Raw genomic sequence first — 19,996 nt, forward strand, 5'->3', positions numbered from 1 at the left:
ACAAAGCACAGTACACTGACAATTGAATGTAAACACAACTCTAATGCTTTATTTTTCTTTGAGTACTTGCATGCGATGGATATGCCCTGAGGAATAGAGTTAGATATGCTCTCGCTAAAATCATCTATAGAGACATTTTCAAACGGGCTGCTAAGTATTTTCATATCTTTCTGAAAGGTGATATGGGGCAGCAGAAGGGAAAATAGTATATAAAATAATGGCTCTGGATACGCTTCAGTTGGGCCATTACAGTATGACTTGAATGAACCGAGCTACATAGATACAGCAACCTCTTCGTGCCTCCTGGGTGCATTTTGCCAAAGAGTAAACCTTTTGACTTCCACAGCAACCCAACAATACCTCTCCCTTACAGCCACTCCAAAGGTCAGCTCCGAATCCTGATTTCAGATACCTCAGATGGCCATTTGCTTTGCTTCAAACGTGGTTACACCCCTTAACATCCAGAACAATCATGCTTTAAAAAAAAAAAAGTAAGCCATTCATGTGTGAACTTAATGCCTGTTACCAGGCTGCGAGGTGAAAAAGCACAACAGTAGGGACTGCAACATTTCCATTGAATTTAAAAACAGAAAAATGTTAGGATAACAAAATCAGTGAATAGCATATAGCTATCATATAACTATACACCTTCCCCCAGGGTGTGAGTTATTGACCACATTATTCACATCACAGAAGACAATAAAAAAAAGCAGTGGAAAGAGTCTGCAGAACAGCATTTTTATAATGCAGATAAAGTCCAGTATCAATATATATCAGAGATTTTAACTGGTTTCTATTAGCATTACATTACATGTACAATGCTGCAGTCAAGAGCCACAGAGACTGTGCTATTTATTTATTTTATTTATTTATTATTTATATTTATTTATCTAACCAGCGTGCACGTGCTGGTGAAATTGTATTATATTATATTATGGTATTATATTTAATTTCTCTTTGAAGATTTGCTAATACAAACTAGAGCCCATATTGTACATAAAAAGGGGTTGGATACACTTAGCATAGCAGGAAAATGCTTCTTTCTGAAGTCATAATGAAAAATGCCATAATGATTCTGTTAACATGTTTTGGGAAATGATAAGTTGCAATAATTGGAGCATATTGTAGCTGCAATGTTAATTTGCTTGAATGTGCCCAGCAATGATTTGGATTTAAGAAGTTTTATGAACTGTTTCCGGTAAATGGAGCATACAATGGTGTACCTTTCAGCCCGACTGTCTTTTTAGTCCCCTTCCGCCTTTGTCCTTATGTTTTTCACTCCTTTGTCATCTTTTCTCTTTTTTTTTAGTTTTCAGCTTGGTTGTATGTCCCACCCAGGGCACTGCAGACACAGGCTCCTTCATAGTCACGCCTACCTTTATAAAGCCAGCTCAGAGAAGGCAGTTGTACTACAATAGGATCGTTGAAACAGGATCGGAGAGATAACTCAATATACAATAACCTCACTGCTAGCAATATACAACTTGCACTTTATTTATACGTTTTTTTCTTGTGTCAGCTGGATTCAGAATTGCATTGTGTGGTGGGAGATTTCTTGGTAAGAGTAGCATTTTTATTTAAAATAGTAGCCTATCTTACAGTTTTTTTTTTAACCTTTTTCAAATTAAATAAATCAAAGATTAATCTTTAAGTAATGTCATTTACTATATCAAAGTTTTTTTAGGCAAGATATTTAAGTGCCTGCTTTAAATATACTGCAACCTGCACCATGTAATATTCACAATTGTGCATATTTAACTACAAATGGACAAAAATGAAAAATACACCTCTGCACTTGTTTTTTATTTTTAAAAAAATGTGAGGCCAGGGGAACCGACAAAAATAATCTAGGTCATATTTCATAGCTTACAGAATTCAAAATGTCATGCATACTTACATAAGATAACTGCAATTAAAAATAACATTATTTACAATCTGAATAAAAAACTTTTTTTTAAGTGCACTTAGAAAGTTTTTTTTCTGTTGTATTCTAGTGCAATTAATGCAAAAAATATATATATTTATATTTTTTTCTACAGAAGGAAGACAATGTCCCCCAAAATTGCATGGCTCCTGTTGCTAATAGGATTTCAGGCAGTTTTTTCACAGGACTATTATGAGGAGAGAGAATTATCCAAAAATCTGAAAAACAAACTGACTTCAAGTACAGTACAAAAGCATAATGGCCAAGGTAAGTTCCATTTTATGAATGTCTTTTTAATAAATTGTCTCTGTAACTTCATTTGTGCTGTCCTAACATGATTAGAAGCAAAGAAAATGAGACTTAGATGATGCCAAGGAATATGGCAATACACCGTGACTGTACTGTGGTTATGTGGCTCAGTCTCAGTGAATTAATACAAAAAAGTGAGATAAAATATTGTTATTAATGCATCCTGGATTCTATTGCAGAGATATCAACCACGTGGAACCTGAATGAACTTCAATTGCACTCCATTACGTGGATCTTTCCATTTCTTTTGGTTGTTTAAGTTATTATAAAATCACACCTGAGGCAAGGACTGTCTAAATCCATTCCTAGGTGTGGTAGGATTCATTTTATAGATTGTAAAGATGCCTGACTTCAGTTTATGTTTCTGAAAATAGTGAAATAAATAATGATAGGTCACACAGACAGATAGGTCTTGTAAGTGCAACATGTACTAAGTATAATTTTAGACATCTTTACATAAACTCCAGTACCAGTACCTTGGTACCCAAGCTTAAAACCTTAAGCCTTTTAGAAGATTTTTTATCATAATTGGCCTATTAATGGTATTACATTGGTATAAACCAATACATACTGGTAATCTGTTTCAGTACTGTGTTACCATATGTTTTAACACAGTTTGCTCCCTGGTTAAGCAAGAATAAGAACAAATATATGAGTTCATAGATTGATAATGTAAAAGTCCATCTGCAGGTATATTGTACGTTTCATACTAGTCTGGTAAAATTGACAATTGGCAAACTTTTTCCTGGAGCAAAACATATTCATTCTGACCCTTAAATGATACATGATGACTGTACTCTGAAAAAGTTCCAGAACACACACACTGAATGAACTTTCCAATAAAATATTGTTGAACTGTTTCAGCTCTTTTAGATGAAGATTGCACAGTAGAGCTGGCTTTCCTGGTGGACAGTTCTGAGAGTGCCAAAGACAACCATGAGCAGGAGAAGAGATTCACCATGGAGGTGGTAGATAAGCTCCACGGCCTGAGACTGAGTTCAGGACGTGGATTGAGTTTGAAGGCGGGCTTGCTCCAATACAGCAGCCATGTCATCATTGAACAAACATTCAGAGAATGGAGAGGGCCTGAGAACTTCAAGTCCCGCATTGCACCTATTGCCTTTATAGGACATGGCACCTACACAACCTATGCCATTACCAATCTCACCCAGATCTACTCAAATGAAGCCACGCAGGGAAGTGTGAAGATTGCAGTGCTTTTGACAGATGGTGTGTCCCACCCTAGGAACCCTGATATTTTCTCTGCCACGGCCGATGCCAAGAACCAGGGAGTCAAATTCTTCACTGTTGGGATCACTAGAACAGCTAAAGAGCCTTCTAACATTGCTAAGCTACGCTTATTAGCCAGCTCTCCAGCATCCAGATTCCTCCTCAATCTCCAAGATACTGGGATTGTGGATAAAATCATCCATGAAGTGGTGAGTGGTGAAACGCTTCTTTTCATAAGGTGTAGTTATGTGAGTTAACCCAAGAAACTATTACAAACAGCGTGCATTTTTATTCCCCTTATTTTTTTAGCAGTTAAATTATCCAAGCTGAGTTGATGAAGATCAAGCCAGTAACCTTGCTGTTGTCAACTAAACATGTTACCAATCATGCAACTCAAAGAGTCACATACTCCTCCCATTTACACCACACCGCCTATGAGGGAATCACCTCAAACACAGGCTGACGTCATTAGAAACTTCAGACATTCCTTTCAGCATATTTTTATAAATGTTTTTGTTTGTTTTGCATTACAATAGTGAAGTGACCATGGACATTTCTGTATGCATTTGAACCTTTTGACCTTTTCCTAAACATATAATTAGATAACTTGTAATCAATACATCATATCTAATACCGTTATGTAGTATATATTATATATATATATATATATATATAACTTGAATATATATTATATATATTCTAAGTACTGGGTAATAATATATATATATATATATATATATACACACAATAAATTCATATATAATATATTCACGACAACAATCAAATCCATTCAGGTGTAGCTCAGAATTTTCTTTTCAAATGAAACAAGATGAATTCACTCAATTTGGCTCCTGTTCCCCCCTGTTTTATAGATGAGGCAGTTAACCAGTAGTAGAAGTGTTCAGGTCCGGGATCTGACGAATGCCAATCCTTAATCATCATCATTATTCTACATTACTTATACTGAAAGTATGCTTTAAAGACCCTCCCTTCCCTAATTTAAATAATATAGTGCAAGGTTATCATTAGATGTTCGATATATGTTTCTAGGGATGATTTTCTTTGTCTGACATACAGTGAGGACTATCTTACTGTAAGTGAATTCAAGAAGACAAATGGTTTACAAGCCAGTGAAATTATTGGCAGGCATTAATGAATATATTATCCAATAATTATTTAATTATCTGCTTGATACCTTTGCCAAGTTGGTGATTTTGTGGTTTTTGCATGCTGTAGGTTGATATTCTAAGCTCTTTAACTTGAGTTACACCTAATTGAAAGTTAAGCTGCTGACCACCTTAATTGTATTCAGATTATTTATTTGTTTGTTTTAAATATAGGAACTTAGAGGTCTAAAGACCATTGCAAGCAGGATTTATTTATCTGATTGTTTTTTACTAATAGTTTATCTTTGACAACTAACTTTAGTTTTTTTTTGGTTTTTAATCATTAACTTACTGCATGGAGGCCAATTAGCATCTAATTTGTTCTCCATTTCTTCAAGTGTTTTGATTAACATACAAAAGAAAATGTTGTCTTGGGGTCTGACCTCCTATATCCTATTGTGACTCATTCTGACCATTAAGTTCTGGTTCCTATTTACTTGTCCATGCATTTTCTCTGGACGTTTAACATTTATAAATATCTGGATAGCAACCAAGAGACTGTATATTTCTAAACGTTTTTACAGCTGTAGCTTTCATAGAGTAGAATCCTTCCACTGAATATGTCATTGACAATGCAGACAAAAGTCAATCTTGGGTGATTAGCCTGGCAATGAAAACTTGGTGACTAGCAATGTCACATCAATCACATTGAAATACTGCTGGTGTAAAACAAAGCTTTACTGTTGGGGTACAAGCTGTTTAATTGCATATGGAATTTCAATATTACATTTCTATACAAATTCTACACTGATATGCAACTGCATTTTTAAATGCAGAAACATGGCATGAAATATTGAAGAATTAGTTCAAATGTTACTGAGTTTGAATTCAGTAACTGGTGAAAGCCCGTGTTATCTATTAGAGGTACATTGACAGATATGCTATTGAGATAAAAATACAGAGTCACACTAGTTTAAGTGTTGCATACAAAGTATAGGTCAGGGATGTCCAATCACAGTCCTGGAGGGTCATTCCACTTCCAACTTGGGCCACCCCTGGTATAGGTAATGCTCAAAAGAGGTACATGGCATTGGTGTTATTACCATCTAGTTAAATATTTGCATTGTGCATTACATTTTAGATTGTACTGTTCATTTATTATTATTTAGTACCCTGTAACTATTCATTTATAAAGCTTGAATTCCATCCTCTGTTTTTTAATCACATAAACAAGTTAAATGTGAAAATCCATCTCCATATCAAACTATCGCTATGTTCTAAAATGGATTCTTTATTTTGGCTAACCAGCAATTTAACACACAGGTTTAGGCACACATTCATCTGCGGTTCTTAGGGTTTTCATTCCATTGTCATTGCCTTGATAAGCTCTGTTAGAATGCCTCCAAAAAATGCTAAGCGAGCACAAAAAACTGCTTAGAAAACTCTTTATTCATCCTAGCCTTTTTTAATAGCCTGCAGTTTCTGAAAATACTAGGAAAGTTGCTTAAACGCATGCTAAGGGTCATGAGTACAGGTCTAAGGCAGAGGAGCATTAGGCATCTTCCAGGTTACTTTTTTGAAGCAGCATGTTGTTAAGAACTTTTCAAATGACTTTCACCTTTCAGCAAATTTTCACAAATATAATCTGTACAATTTATGCTTGGTTTAAGCAGCTTGCTATTTTTTTGACTCTTGACCATTTGTTTTTAGAATCTGTGTCCTCCAGCTGTGTACTTACAGTTTGGACATTGACCCAAAAATCACGTGGCAAGACCACACACGTGTAACACCCATGGGTGTTCTATGTAAAGCATGTTTTAATTGGCCTGGACTACCTTTCTGTACCTTTCTGTTCATTTTGACAATTTAGAAATTCCCTCACACATTACTCTGATTGTGTGGTTTAGGGGGGGATAATATTTTATAATACAACAGATTACACTGTACATTATATACAATTTGACACATTTTGTACACAGAATGTACCTGTGGTATTTCGTTTTTGTTTATATAGCGAATTTAATTTTTAATTTTTTTAAAATTTTTTATAAACGCTCCATTTTAAAGAATATTAAGGCTACCTTATTGAAGGTTGTATCTATTCGTTGTGGGTTATTTTCACAGGATTTCTCTTCCACGAGCTTCCCTGAGGGGATGAGTGTGATCTTTAGGAGACTTTGTAAAGTGGACTGAAAGAAGTTCAGTCCATGAGCAGTCAATTTATAGCAAAGGCTTTACTTAGTAAACCTCAGTACCATATGCATGCTTACGTTCATATCAGAGACATAACGTGGGTCTAACTGTTGGCTACCTCTATTCAAGTTGAAAGAGCACTTTCTCTTGCACTTTTTGTAAACACATGACAAAGCAAAGAGTGAGCAAGATGTGTACTCTCAACTTATTAGAGGTAGCCACTGAACACTTAGAAACAACCTAATAATGATGGTAAATACATTGACCTACATGGCTACATGATTCACTAGTCTTAACACTTCCACTGAAAATCGCTACTGTAGATTGTGAAAACAACACTGGTGATGAAAACAACATCCTTACATTGACTTTAAATGGATGGCAGTGTTTATATCAGCTGTCATTCAGATTAAGTGAACAGACCACAATATTTCAAAATTATACTGTGAGGTACAAGTTTCGGGTCGTTCTTTTTCATCTGTCTGTTGATGAGGTGATGTTCGTATGTATTTCAAAGAAGAGCATCAGATGTTTACATGGTGTGGATATAAAGCTCATGGTTATTGTGCCATGTGACTGGTTTACTTGTTTCTGAGTTCCTTTATGAATTGGGTCACTTTTTAATTAACTTTCTTTTTTATCTTTACAGGTAACAGTAGCTAATGAAGGGGTAAGTTGTATTATCACACTGAACTTTTGTCTTGTACAGTGAGATATCATTATTGTATACTATATTTATGTAAAACTATATCTAACATGTAAATCTGTTTCTTTTTCCTTAGTGCCCACTAGCTCAGAAATGTGCCTGTGATAAGGGAGAGAGAGGCCCAAGTGGTTCACCTGTAAGTGTTTATTTAGTTTCATCGAAATGCATGGATCGTAATGTTTTGTTTGTGCTGATTTGTTATCATTTGTTTCTGTCACAACACAATGCACAATGAACAACTTTAATCATGCAGAGTGCCATGCTTTATTAAATGTTATTTTTAAACATCAGTTGAAAAAACTATAACATGATGAGACTGGCTTTTGTAGGGAGATCGGGTATCTTGTATAATTCATGTCTATTCTTGTGAAGCTTGTATACTGTAGTTTCATTTTATTTGGGAGCATTTTAGGTATATTAGCATTTTGAGGTGAAAACTGTTTCAGAGATAATGACAGTATTTGCAAGCTTCAAATGTTCATAAATCATAATTCCGCTGAATAAAGAATTGTGGCAAAGTGGTTGCAGTGTGCAGGAGTGTCTTAAACACTGTAGTGCATGCAGTGTTTAAGATAATTACAGACAACAAAGTACTGGTGAATGAATTGTCTGGCCAACCAGTCCATGGCCCCTTTACACAGCTCCCTCACAGGTAGGGAGGGAGATTTATCACCAAGAATTATTCTGTCTCTGTCACAAGAATGTATTGCATATAGATGAAGGGTTAAAATATAACTTATCATGTGAAAGAATCCCAAAGCTGGTAATAACAGTCACCTCTGCTCTGGGATTGGTAGTAAAGGATTGACAGTGAGTTCCCAACACAGCTTGTGTACAAAGCAGAGCATTTTTCCAGCCATAAATACCATTTACAGCTAACTGAAGCTGATTCCAGGGATCTCAAATTGTACTTCAGTATGATTTGTAGTATTTGACAAGTTCTGACACATATTTTTGACATTAAAGAGTAAGTTGTTACAACTGTTTAAATAACTTACCTGTAATTTTTTCATTGTTAACATCCTGAAAACTTTTTACAATTATAATTTTAAACCTTGTTTCAAAGCTTTTTTCAAAATGTCCCACTGGGGTTTGAGATCTATCCTCTAAAACTGCAGGAAGAGCAATAAAAAAATAAAAACATAACAAGTCCTCTGTTTTTTTTTTTTCTGTACATCCTTATTGCTGTGTTACCTTTTAGACAATGTGGGCAATAATCCTTACACTATTCATGCACTAGAGCAGACTAGTGCAAATTTTGAAGCACTTTTTCTGAATGGATACATATTACAAAACTATATAAAAGTTAATGTGTGTGTTACTGGCAATTGAAAGATTTTAGTGGAATGTTATAGTTTTAAGAAGCATGCTAACCAAGCATTTAAAAATAGCACAACTTGGTAAAATAATGAATTTGTGGCTTTATAAAACGTGTGTGCATTTAACACTTCAACTTATAATACTAAGCATGGGTTAACACTTTAAAGAACACTACATTACATGTTATCATATGGCCACAGTATTCATTCCAAAAAATGATTACAACTGATTATAAGAACCTATATTGTCTGACTTAATAAAAAGGAATGTGAGAGTAAGGGTTTAAGCAGGGTTTCTCAAACCCAGTCCTGGGGACTCCCTGTGTCTTCTGGTTTTCATTCCAACTGAACTGGCAGTCACTTAACTAAACCCTTAATTGAACTAATAATTTGCTTAATTAAACCTTGTTAATTGTTATCAGCTCCAAAAAAAAAAAAAAAAAAAAAAATGCAGATTTTAAATGTTACAGCTAACTTGAAATCTTCAACTGTTTAAGAGCTGAAAACAAGTTAAAAAAAAAAAAAAAAAAAAGGTTGAATTAAGTAAATTATTAGTTCAATTAAGGGTTCAGTGATTGAGAGGTCGGATGGCATGAAAAGCAGAAGACCAGAAGGACTGAGTTTGGGAAGCCCTGGTTTAGATGTAGCCTCTTATCAGGACAAAAGTCCAATATGGACCAGCAAACCCCTTCAAGTCCTGACAGAATTGCAGTGATCCGTTCTAAATGATTTTCAGCACCCCTGCACTATTAGGAGTCTGGCAAACAGTCCTGTGGTGACATACAACTGTATGATCACAGACCAGATGTGTTTTTTTTTTTTTTTTTTTTTTTTTTGAGAGAGAGGTTAATAAGGGAGTCACACAACAGCTAAAGGATGCACTTTAACGTTTTGCAAAAATATCCCTGTCATTTATTTAACGAGCAGAAACAAAAAGTGAATGACCAGTGAGGGAAGGGGGAATCGCTTCCTTTTCGTTCCAGGGGCTGTTGTATGACTCCCTTATTAACCTCTCCTCTCCCATGTTAGAACATGCTCTACAAGTCAGTTTCACCTGCGCCAAGCAGAACTGTCTGTAATCTCATTCTCGCCTCCAGCCATTGTAACCTCTGTGACTGTGTAATTGTACCCTTGAGATGCTAACACTTCCAGTCGGTAAAGTTTCCAGGTGTACAGAGAACTTTTGTTATTACAGACACACACACACACACACACACACACACACGCTCTGACTGATGATTTTTATATATATATATATATATATATATATATATATATATATATATATATATATATATATATATGTACACTGTAAATATCACAAAACAATAGAACAACCCTCTGTAGTGTAAGTTCTGTAAGTTTATAAAATTAATCATGGATTCAATCACAACGATAACGCCTATTGTTCAGTGGTGATATTCAATCCAACAGTCCAAAGCCTTCTTATGTATATTCCTTTAATAATTAGTTTATGGAACATTGCCATAAATTCTTTACTTGTTCACTTTTGACCTCGTTATGTCATTTCTTAACATTTTCTCATGTTATTTCAGGGGAAAAAAGGTCGACAAGGTGATGATGGAGCCCCAGGTCCAAAAGGACATAAGGTAATTACATTTTTTAAAGTAATAAATGTCTTTGCATTATTATACAGATCTGGAATCTAACGTGATATCTGTTAAAGTTTTCTCTTCCTGTCAGTGATGAACACGAGACCCACAGCACAGTATAAATTATAAAAGATTAAGAATCACATCACATTTGAGGGGAAGCTACGCTGACTGAAACGCATCACTGCCCAATGCTCGTACTCCAAGTCAATGAAGCGCCATGATTTATTGTTGCCTACTAATTATTTTTTTGTTCTTTTAATTTCAGGGTGATGGAGGATTGAGTGGTCTTCCAGGACGAGATGGAGCAGAGGTAATTTACATTAAAAAGACCATTTAAACAACTTGAGTTGACATATTCTCTATTTTAGTGGAAATCTGTCGTATTGCACACTGTGTGCTACTTATAAAGTGTATTAAACACAATTCAGTATAACTAACATTTCTTCCAGCAGTCTGTAGCTGTTCTAGTTGTTCTAACTATTCTTTCAAGAATGCTTTTGTTACCACCAGGGGGGTAACTTCCACATTCTGATACAAATACTCTTCTGAAACATTACATAAGCCTCATTATCAAGATACAAGTCATATAGATGTTTGTTGAGTTGTTTAGTTGCCAGTAGTGGAAGAATTATACTAACCCCCAAGTATATTACATATATTCCAAGTATGTGACATACATTTAACTTGGGGTGGTGGATAAGTAACATGCGCTAACCCTATCCCTAACTAACCCAAATCTGATTAGCTCATTCCAAAATGAACTCAAATCCAGAGGCATGTTTCTACTTGGGATCCTAACAACCCAAGTTGATTGGTGCCCATGCTCAGTAACCCCAGCACTACATGCATGTAAATAGCAAGCTGTTTCCACCAGAGCAGTTTTTCCAGTTTTAATGATGAAAATGAACCCCACTAATAAAGTGTATGTCTTGAATAGTGTAAGTAAGATGAACTCCCCTTTAGTATTATTTATTTCCTTTTTCTAATGAGATTCCGTACTTAGCACAAGTCTGCATTTCAAAAATGATGTATTATAATTCCTAATAACCCTACTTTTCTGTTGCTGAATTGCAGGGCAAACCTGGCTACAAAGGAGAAGCGGTATGTCTTTTCATATTTCTTTGCAAATGTAGTACATTTACTGTGGTACCAAATTAATTTGGTTTATTTTACATTAAAGAAAGATTTATATAGAAATAACTACTGGGATGCCATAGTGTCTCCTTTTTGTCAAGTTGTTTGCCTATATTTAATTTCTGAATTTCACATCTCATATTGTCAGTTTTATATTCATATTTTGTTTTATACTTGCTGCCAATTTCTTCCAGAGCCTGTGTTAGTCATTTTTATAATTAAAACTATAAAATTTTGAAGCATGCCAAAATCAAGGTCCAACAAATGGCAAACCTCGTTGTTGTATTTCTTATTTAGAATGCCATTTAAACAAGTTACTTCCTGTCATGCATTCATTATTTCCAGTCTACTATTTTAAAAACATAATCTTCCCAAGCGCAAGTTAACGAGAACCCATAACTCAATGAAATGCACTTTGTTGTTAAGGGTGAAAGGGGAGAATGTGGAACTCCGGGAATTAAAGGAGACAGGGTATGTATTTTTATTTCATGTAGTTTATACATATTAGTTGCTGTTGTATTGAAGATAATGTGACTGTAAACAACTTAGGTAGCCAGTGAGCACCCATCTTCAATGTGCTGTTTCCTGTTATGTCCCTTTCATTGGGACAGTGTAACTGTCAGCCCCTTTTCTTTAGTGATGAAACTCAGCCAAGTAAAAGGCAAAGCCATATTCCAATGAAATTCAGATTTGTAGTTCATTCTACTTACGTTACGATACTAAAACCCAAAACAAGATTTTTTTGTCTGATTGTGCAAATAAGGTTATCAGTCTATTTGAAAACAGAACAAAAGTGCTGGAGTTGTAGAGACTAAATGTATAGTAGCTGACCATACCAAACCACCCACAGCAGACCTAAATCACTGAGAGCCTAATTTAACTGACAGTCAGTGTGGTTCACTATCCTATACAAATTGTCAAACTTGCAAATGAGAATGAGTTGATACAACGTATTTGGTGAATTAAGCACACATTGGAAATCTAGCAAGTAGCACAGTAATGTGTATTGGCTTAATTAACATGCAGTGTTTATACCTTTTTAGGGACCTGAAGGTTTAGCTGGTCCAATAGGAGTCAGAGGTCTACAGGTAAGCTTACAATATACAAAATGCATTTATCATTCAGACTAAAGAAATCACACGCATTGTTGTTATGTTTCCATGGTTTAGAATAAGATAGAATCTGTGTTCTTTTTCAGTTATTTGTAGTATATTATAGCATAACATCCCCCCCCCCCACACACACACACACCCCCAGTCATTAAGGAGACATTACTTAAGACATTCTTCTTGTTTTAAAGGGACCTCCAGGCCCACTTGGAGATCCAGGACCTGAGGGAATGCTAGGAAGGAAGGTAAGTTCTGTTTTATTATTAAAATGTGATCATCAGGAAAAAAAAGTGATGTAACTGGAATGATAAAGGTAACCTTTCTCTCTTAAATACCAGTATATGAGATGAAGACACATGCTTATCTTACCCGTTGCATGTTCTTTCAAGTATATTGGTACTGAACTGCATATGGGGAAGAAACTTTAGGAACATTTTTATTTTCAAAAACCCTTAATTAGTCATACTGTATCTGAATGTTTAATTTTCAATGCTCTGTTATGTCAAAACTAGAAATTGTGAGAACATTTTAAACTGTCTGTAGCTTGTTTAGTCCAGTTCAGATTAAAAGGAAGTCTATGAAAGACGAAAGGAAAGTGCATTGCATGCGACTGAAACGGAATGGAAAATTACCTATATGGTAACAGGGTACTGGGAGACAGTCAACATGGTTTTAGGAAAGGGAGATCGTGCCTAACTAACTTGCTTGATTTTTTTGAGGATGCAACATCGATAATGGATAATTGCAAAGCATATGACATGGTTTATTTAGATTTCCAGAAAGCTTTTGACAAAGTCCCGCACAAAAGATTAATTCTCAAACTGAACGCAGTTGGGATTCAAGGAAACACATGTACATGGATTAGGGAGTGGTTAACATGTAGAAAACAGAAAGTACTGATTAGAGGAAAAACCTCAGAATGGAGTGTGGTAACCAGTGGTGTACCACAGGGATCAGTATTAGGTCCTCTGCTATTCCTAATCTACATTAATGATTTAGATTCTGGTATAGTAAGCAAACTTGTTAAATTTGCAGACGACACAAAAGTAGGAGGAGTGGCAAACACTGTTGCAGCAGCAAAGGTCATTCAAAATGATCTAGACAAGATTCAGAACTGGGCAGACACATGGCAAATGACATTTAATAGAGAAAAGTGTAAGGTACTGCACGCAGGAAATAAAGATGTACCGTATAAATATCATATGGGAGATATTGAAATTGGAGAAGGAATCTATGAAAAAGACCTAGGAGTTTTTGTTGACTCAGAAATGTCTTCATCTAGACAATGTGGGGAAGCTATAAAAAAGGCTAACAAGATGCTCAGATACATTGTGAAAAGTGTTGAATTTAAATCAAGGGAAGTAATGTTAAAACTGTACAATGCACTAGTAAGACCTCATCTTGAATATTGTGTGCAGTTCTGGTCACCTCGCTATAAAAAAGATATTGCTGCTCTAGAAAGAGTGCAAAGAAGAGCGACCAGAATTATTCCGGGCTTAAAAGGCATGTCATATGCAGACAGGCTAAAAGAATTGAATCTGTTCAGTCTTGAACAAAGAAGACTACGTGGCGACCTAATTCAAGCATTCAAAATTCTAAAAGGTATTGACAGTGTCGACCCAAGGGACTTTCTCAGCCTGAAAAAAGAAACAAGGACCAGGGGTCACAAATGGAGTTTAGAAAAAGGGGCATTCAGAACAGAAAATAGGAGACACTTTTTTACACAGAGAATTGTGAGGGTCTGGAATCAACTCCCCAGTAATGTTGTTGAAGCTGACACCCTGGGATCCTTCAAGAAGCTGCTTGATGAGATTTTGGGATCAATAAGCTACTAACAACCAAACGAGCAAGATGGGCCGAATGGCCTCCTCTCGTTTGTAAACTTTCTTGTGTTCTTCTTATGTTCTTAAACCTGTATTTTCAAAATGGAGCCCAACCGCGTGTGCACCGTTGACTTTGTTGTGTCTTTCGTAGGGTGAGCGGGGTCCTGCTGGGCCGCCAGGAATTCAAGGGGAAACAGGAATCGGATTCCCTGGTCCAAAGGTAAAACCAATATTCATTCACCTAGGTAGTGAGCCTGAATCCCTGTATTAAAAAAGAAGACATATACCAAACTATTGTAACAAGGCCCTGCGTGCTGAGCGTTGCACTCACCCCCAGTTTGGTAGACGTTCCTCTCTGTTTTGTCCTTTTCCTTACAGGGTGATATTGGTTTGCAAGGCCGACCAGGTCCGGTTGGTCCACCTGGCATCGGTGAGCCTGGATTACCAGTAAGTAATCTTTAAACAAACTTTTTTTTTTTTTTTTTTTTTTTTTTTAAATAAACGCATAGTTTAATATACCTAGTTCTTTTTTTACGTTAACACACTTCAATTCTTAAAACTTTCTAAAAAATAAAATATTAAGTAATTTGTTTCATCTGAATCCTGCAAATCAGATTCTGATGGAGGTTTCTGATTGAAATTATAATTGCAATGCAATGGTAATATAGTGTAATTTTACCAGTGCCCTATCATGGGTACTGGCCTGTATGTTCTAGATGTGCAGTGAAAGCAACATCTGATATCCATGCAAACAGAGCACTTGTCTTTTTGTTATTCTTACAATGTTATTGTTATTGGTAATTTTATTTTTATTTTTTGCATCTGTTGTCTTAGCAGTCATATTGCACAAAAAATTGATTAGTTTCTTAAAATTATTAATATGTGGTTTGGAATTGTTGGAGACAATTATATTAAATATTAAATAGTTTGACTTTAAATAGTTTGACTTTTCATTTCTAATGTTGCTTTGCTTGAACCAAGGGACCTCCGGGGCCACAGGGTGTCCAGGGAGAGAGAGGGCAACAAGGAGAGGGCTTACCTGGACCAAAGGTATGAAAACATGCAGGACTTACCAGTTAGGGACACAGTATGACAGGAACACTGTATTCGGATCATTCCTTTTCATTGATGGCTTTTGAAAGCTTCCAGTTAGACGACTGTTCTACCGTTTCAGACACCCAATAGTTAAGTGTCCTTGTTGTTGCACATACAGTAGCAGCCAACACTGGGGCTGTTCAAGTTAGTTTTGCACTTTAAATAACTGTATTTCAAGACAGTTCGCAGAAGAGAAATTGTTTAACAAGATATCAGTGTTATGGTTATGGTTAGGGTGAATGTAATTCTATGAGCTACTTGTGTTATTTTCTATTATTTTTAACTCAAGGAGATGACGGAGGATTAGGGTTAGTGTTAGGGCTAGGATTTGAGTTAGAGTTAGCGTTAGAGTTAGGAAAATTGATATGGGTTAGGGTTAGGGTTAGGGTTAGGGTTAGGGTTAGGGTTAGGGTTAGGATTTGAATTAGAGTTAGTGTTAGAGTTAGGAGTATTGATATGGGTTAGGGTTAGGGAAAGGGTTTTAGTTAGGGTAAGGGTTAGGGTTAGGGTTAGGGTTTGAATTAGAGTTAGTGTTAGAGTTAGGAGTATTGGTATGGGTTAGGGTTAGGGAAAGGGTTTTAGTTAGGGTAAGGGTTAGGGTTAGGGTTAGGGTTTGAATTAGAGTTAGTGTTAGAGTTAGGAGTATTGGTATGGGTTAGGGTTAGGGAAAGGGTTTTGGCTAAGATTAGGATTAGGGTTAGGGTTAGGGTTAGGGTTAGGGCTAGGATTGTCTGATACATTTCTATCCAGTTTATTACCATTCAGGTTTTTGTATTCCTCTTTGAAAATGTGCATGTGTATTATTATATGGCCATTTAAATTTAATACATAACCATCCTTGAAGCTGGCATGTTTATGAAACATGTGGGAATTCATCATTATTGTGTAAAAGGTTCTATTTTAAGATATATAATGTCACAGACAAATTAATCTTTCTAAAATTATCTATATTTACAAGGCAAAACTGCCTATGGGCTATTCAAGTGTAAATATTGTGCATTTTTCTGGCTTTCCTTAATCCGTCGGAATGTACTTCTGTTGCTATGCATTTCCTCCAGCCTTTCATTTCCTGGCAAATCAAGTTAGCCTTCAGACAAACACTACCGTGTTGATTGTTCATTTATAAAGGGTTGCATGTTAATGCAAGCTGACCATTTTGGAGCTGTATAGTTATAGTTTATAGTTTTAAAGACTATATTTAAACACCTGCTTTAGTGAAATGTTACATTTTTCATTTTACAAGCCCTTTGTGGAAAATTATATTTCTAGTAAATATTTTAAACTAGAAAACACAAATCTTTTAAGACAAGGTAACCATGCAGTAATAATATCTGTTTTACTTTTAGTAGAATAATTATTTTACAAACTACTGAAACATGTATTATACATTCTCAACGAATTTCCCATCCAGCTTGTGTGACTATTACCTTGGGAGTTAAGCATCATATTATAATGAAATGCAATTTCATGACAAACATCTCAAAAGCAACTACTGTACTGTGAGGTATATAGTATATTATAGGCGAGCATTTAGAGAATGAAACACCTTTTTACGATAAATATTTCACTGGGTTCAAGTCAGAACCAGAAGATATAATAAATAATAAGAACTGTAGCATTGTCTTGGCAACTAAGGTGCTTTAAACACAACACTAGCTACATAGCCTTGGCACACTTCCTACTTGTTAAACAAGTCTAATCTTAATGCTATTTATACTAAAACATTTCAGCAGCTGCTGCACCTCTCCATCATGTAGGTCTTTCCATGTGGGCTGGGGAACCTCTCTATAATGTGTGGCACACATTATTATATTTAAGTTTCCATTAGAATAGGATTGCAAGACATATAATAAAGATCACTGACAGATATGGTAGCTTACTAAAAAAAAACTGCAACTGGGGAAGCAGTAGCCAATGTAAAAGCCAATGAAAGCCCTAAGCAGACAATATCTCTTGATACAAAAAAAAAAAAAAACGTGATACAATATCCCTTTTGTGTGGAGAGCAACATAACCTGTTTTAATTAAATGGAATGTATTATAATAGACAGCAGCCCCATGTAACAGAGTAATCCCATGTGTTTTTTTTATATATTTAAGCTGTGAACAGGATGAAAGTGTTCTGTTTTGTGCTGCAGGGAGATCGTGGGTTTGAGGGACCAAGGGGAACCCGTGGACAGCCGGGCGTTGGTATCAAAGGAGAAAAGGTAGGGTATAAATACATCAGACTGTGAATGGCGCTCTCGACAATGTGAACAATTGATATTGTCTGTAACAAAAGAGGTAGTGAGGGGAAGGAAAGACTTTAATAGGTTGAATAACTGCATTAGAGTAGCTGTGCGTTATTGGTTTCTCATAGCAACAGGGTTGTTGCTTCTGTTCATGAATGCAGCTGGGAACTGAACACTGTGGGAAAGTTTAAACTTGATAAATGAAAAAAAAAAATCTTCTTTTGCTATCACTCCGCTGATAAATGTTCTCCTTTAAAAAACAAAACTTCAAAAAGGCTTTAAAAATTCGAATTAAAAAAAAAAAACAACTATGCTTGGCTACAAATTTTTGGAGCACAACTTTGTTTCGGAAGACACACGTGTATATTTAAATTTACACTTTTAAAGGGATACTTTATAAAATTTACATTCAAATTCCCTTAAGCGCTCGCAAGGTTTTTAATTATCATTTTGCAACATTAAGATGATTTTTCTCCTTTCAAAAAATAGGAGTTAATTAAAGACTGGAGGATATGCTTTGAAAATATGGCCCTCTGTATACAAAATTACAGGGGGAACAACAATGTACATCTGCACACCCTTAGAGGTCTTTTCAGAAGCAGACCTAGGCATTTATTAAATCAATAGTTTATAGCTATTTTTTATAATAGCACCACCAGTGGTTGAACAAAAATGCTAGAAAGGTTAATAAGCATAATAAGTAATGATCTAAGCAGAAAAAAACAACAGAGAATAATATAAAACACACTTTTTAAATAGGCAAGATTATAAACCTAAAGGGATACTGTATTACATTTTCATAACATTTAATAATGCAATCACGTATAACGTGGACATGTTCATGTAACTGTATCATCCACTTCCCAGGTCCAAAATAACCAATGAAACAATTAACAAGCACAGAGAGAGGCATGCATCCATTTCCTTAGAAATCCCAGTCAGCCCCCTATTTTATTAGTACACATTGAGGAAATTGTACCCACCATCCTCATTCAGCAACATTCCACTACTCTCAGTTTTATTTACAGCCACCATTTCATTCAATAGCCATTCACGAGTCTCTTTTGTTTTCAGGAACACCTTCCCCTGTGTTCTTCAGTTCTTTTGTCTAACCCTTCCATATTTCACGGTTTATTGGAAGTGTTCCCTAATTTGATCCCATTGTGATCCTGTACTCGTATTTTAAAACATTCTTGTGGCTTTGAAATGTATGGATTCGGTATGAGGTTGTTTCAGTTTTTTTTAACCGGTGGCATTTTATGGGTTTAAAAAAATAAATCAAATATAAAAAAGTTAGCATGTTAGATAAAAGATGCATGTTTAACATCAATCTGTTACATACAGACTTCCATTCGAAATTTGTCAAAGTAGTTTACCGGTTTCTTTTACAATTTATACATGTCTAAAACATTTTTGTTTTGTTTTCGTTTTGTTTTATCCAGGAAATTAATTCAAGCTTAAATTTGTAAAATTGAACAGGGTAATTCTCAGTAGAAGTAATTGTATCATGGACAGCCTCAGATAGCTTCCTTTAATGATTTATTTATTTCTTTTCTTTTCTTCTAGGGTGAGTTCGGGCCTTCTGGTTTACCAGGGCCTATTGGTTTACCAGGAGTGGGAATTCAGGGTGAAAAGGTAACCTCCTTCTAAGCTGATTTCCATTTCTGTTAGTTAGGCTGGGTACAGCTTTCTCACTAATGTCACTTCTTCTGGTTCCAGGGGGTTGAAGGGCCAAGGGGGCCTCCTGGTCAGAGGGGTCCTGCAGGGGAGGGCTTTCCTGGATCAAAGGTATGGGTTTTATTTGGATTTATAAATCATTAACCACATTGTTAAACTGCTGATATCAGACCCTAATGTTTAGGATGCTGTGGTTTAAGACATATGTTGGTTTGTAAAGAACTACCTCCTAATCCATGCATTGAACGTTTCGATGATTTATCATGTCTGATGAATATTTTCTAGGGTGATCAAGGTTTGCCAGGAGAAGTTGGGTCTCCAGGAGAAAGGGGGGTTGGAGAGTCTGGACCAAAGGTATTTGTGGTCTTTTCTTATTTAAATGAAGTATGTGTTATGTCACACATGTTTAGCTGTATGGCCTAAACATAAAGACACAAAGACATAGGGAATGAGCATAGGAAAAACTGTATAATGAGGTTAAATAATAAAATTATACTGGAGATAAGAGCAGTGCAGTCTGTAGCT

At 35.7% G+C, this 19,996-nt stretch overlaps 1 protein-coding gene across 1 annotated transcript in view; it reads left to right on the plus strand.

Annotated features, from left to right (window-relative positions):
• Positions 1-1,428: 1,428 nt before the first annotated feature.
• col28a2a (collagen, type XXVIII, alpha 2a) overlaps positions 1,429-19,996 on the plus strand; it is a 29,180-nt gene continuing 10,612 nt past the window's right edge. The window contains exons 1-18 of the mRNA XM_041262788.1: positions 1,429-1,558; positions 2,040-2,191; positions 3,098-3,672; positions 7,412-7,432; positions 7,545-7,604; positions 10,344-10,397; positions 10,669-10,713; positions 11,478-11,504; positions 11,964-12,008; positions 12,581-12,625; positions 12,838-12,891; positions 14,621-14,689; positions 14,848-14,916; positions 15,451-15,519; positions 17,702-17,770; positions 19,361-19,429; positions 19,514-19,582; positions 19,757-19,825. Of these exons, the coding sequence (XP_041118722.1) occupies positions 2,050-2,191; positions 3,098-3,672; positions 7,412-7,432; positions 7,545-7,604; positions 10,344-10,397; positions 10,669-10,713; positions 11,478-11,504; positions 11,964-12,008; positions 12,581-12,625; positions 12,838-12,891; positions 14,621-14,689; positions 14,848-14,916; positions 15,451-15,519; positions 17,702-17,770; positions 19,361-19,429; positions 19,514-19,582; positions 19,757-19,825 (1,551 nt within the window). The 5' untranslated portion in view covers positions 1,429-1,558; positions 2,040-2,049. The remainder of the gene's footprint in view (positions 1,559-2,039; positions 2,192-3,097; positions 3,673-7,411; positions 7,433-7,544; positions 7,605-10,343; positions 10,398-10,668; positions 10,714-11,477; positions 11,505-11,963; positions 12,009-12,580; positions 12,626-12,837; positions 12,892-14,620; positions 14,690-14,847; positions 14,917-15,450; positions 15,520-17,701; positions 17,771-19,360; positions 19,430-19,513; positions 19,583-19,756; positions 19,826-19,996) is intronic.

Source organism: Polyodon spathula, chromosome 11, assembly GCF_017654505.1.
Source record: "Polyodon spathula isolate WHYD16114869_AA chromosome 11, ASM1765450v1, whole genome shotgun sequence".
Classification (NCBI taxonomy): Eukaryota; Metazoa; Chordata; class Actinopteri; order Acipenseriformes; family Polyodontidae; genus Polyodon; species Polyodon spathula.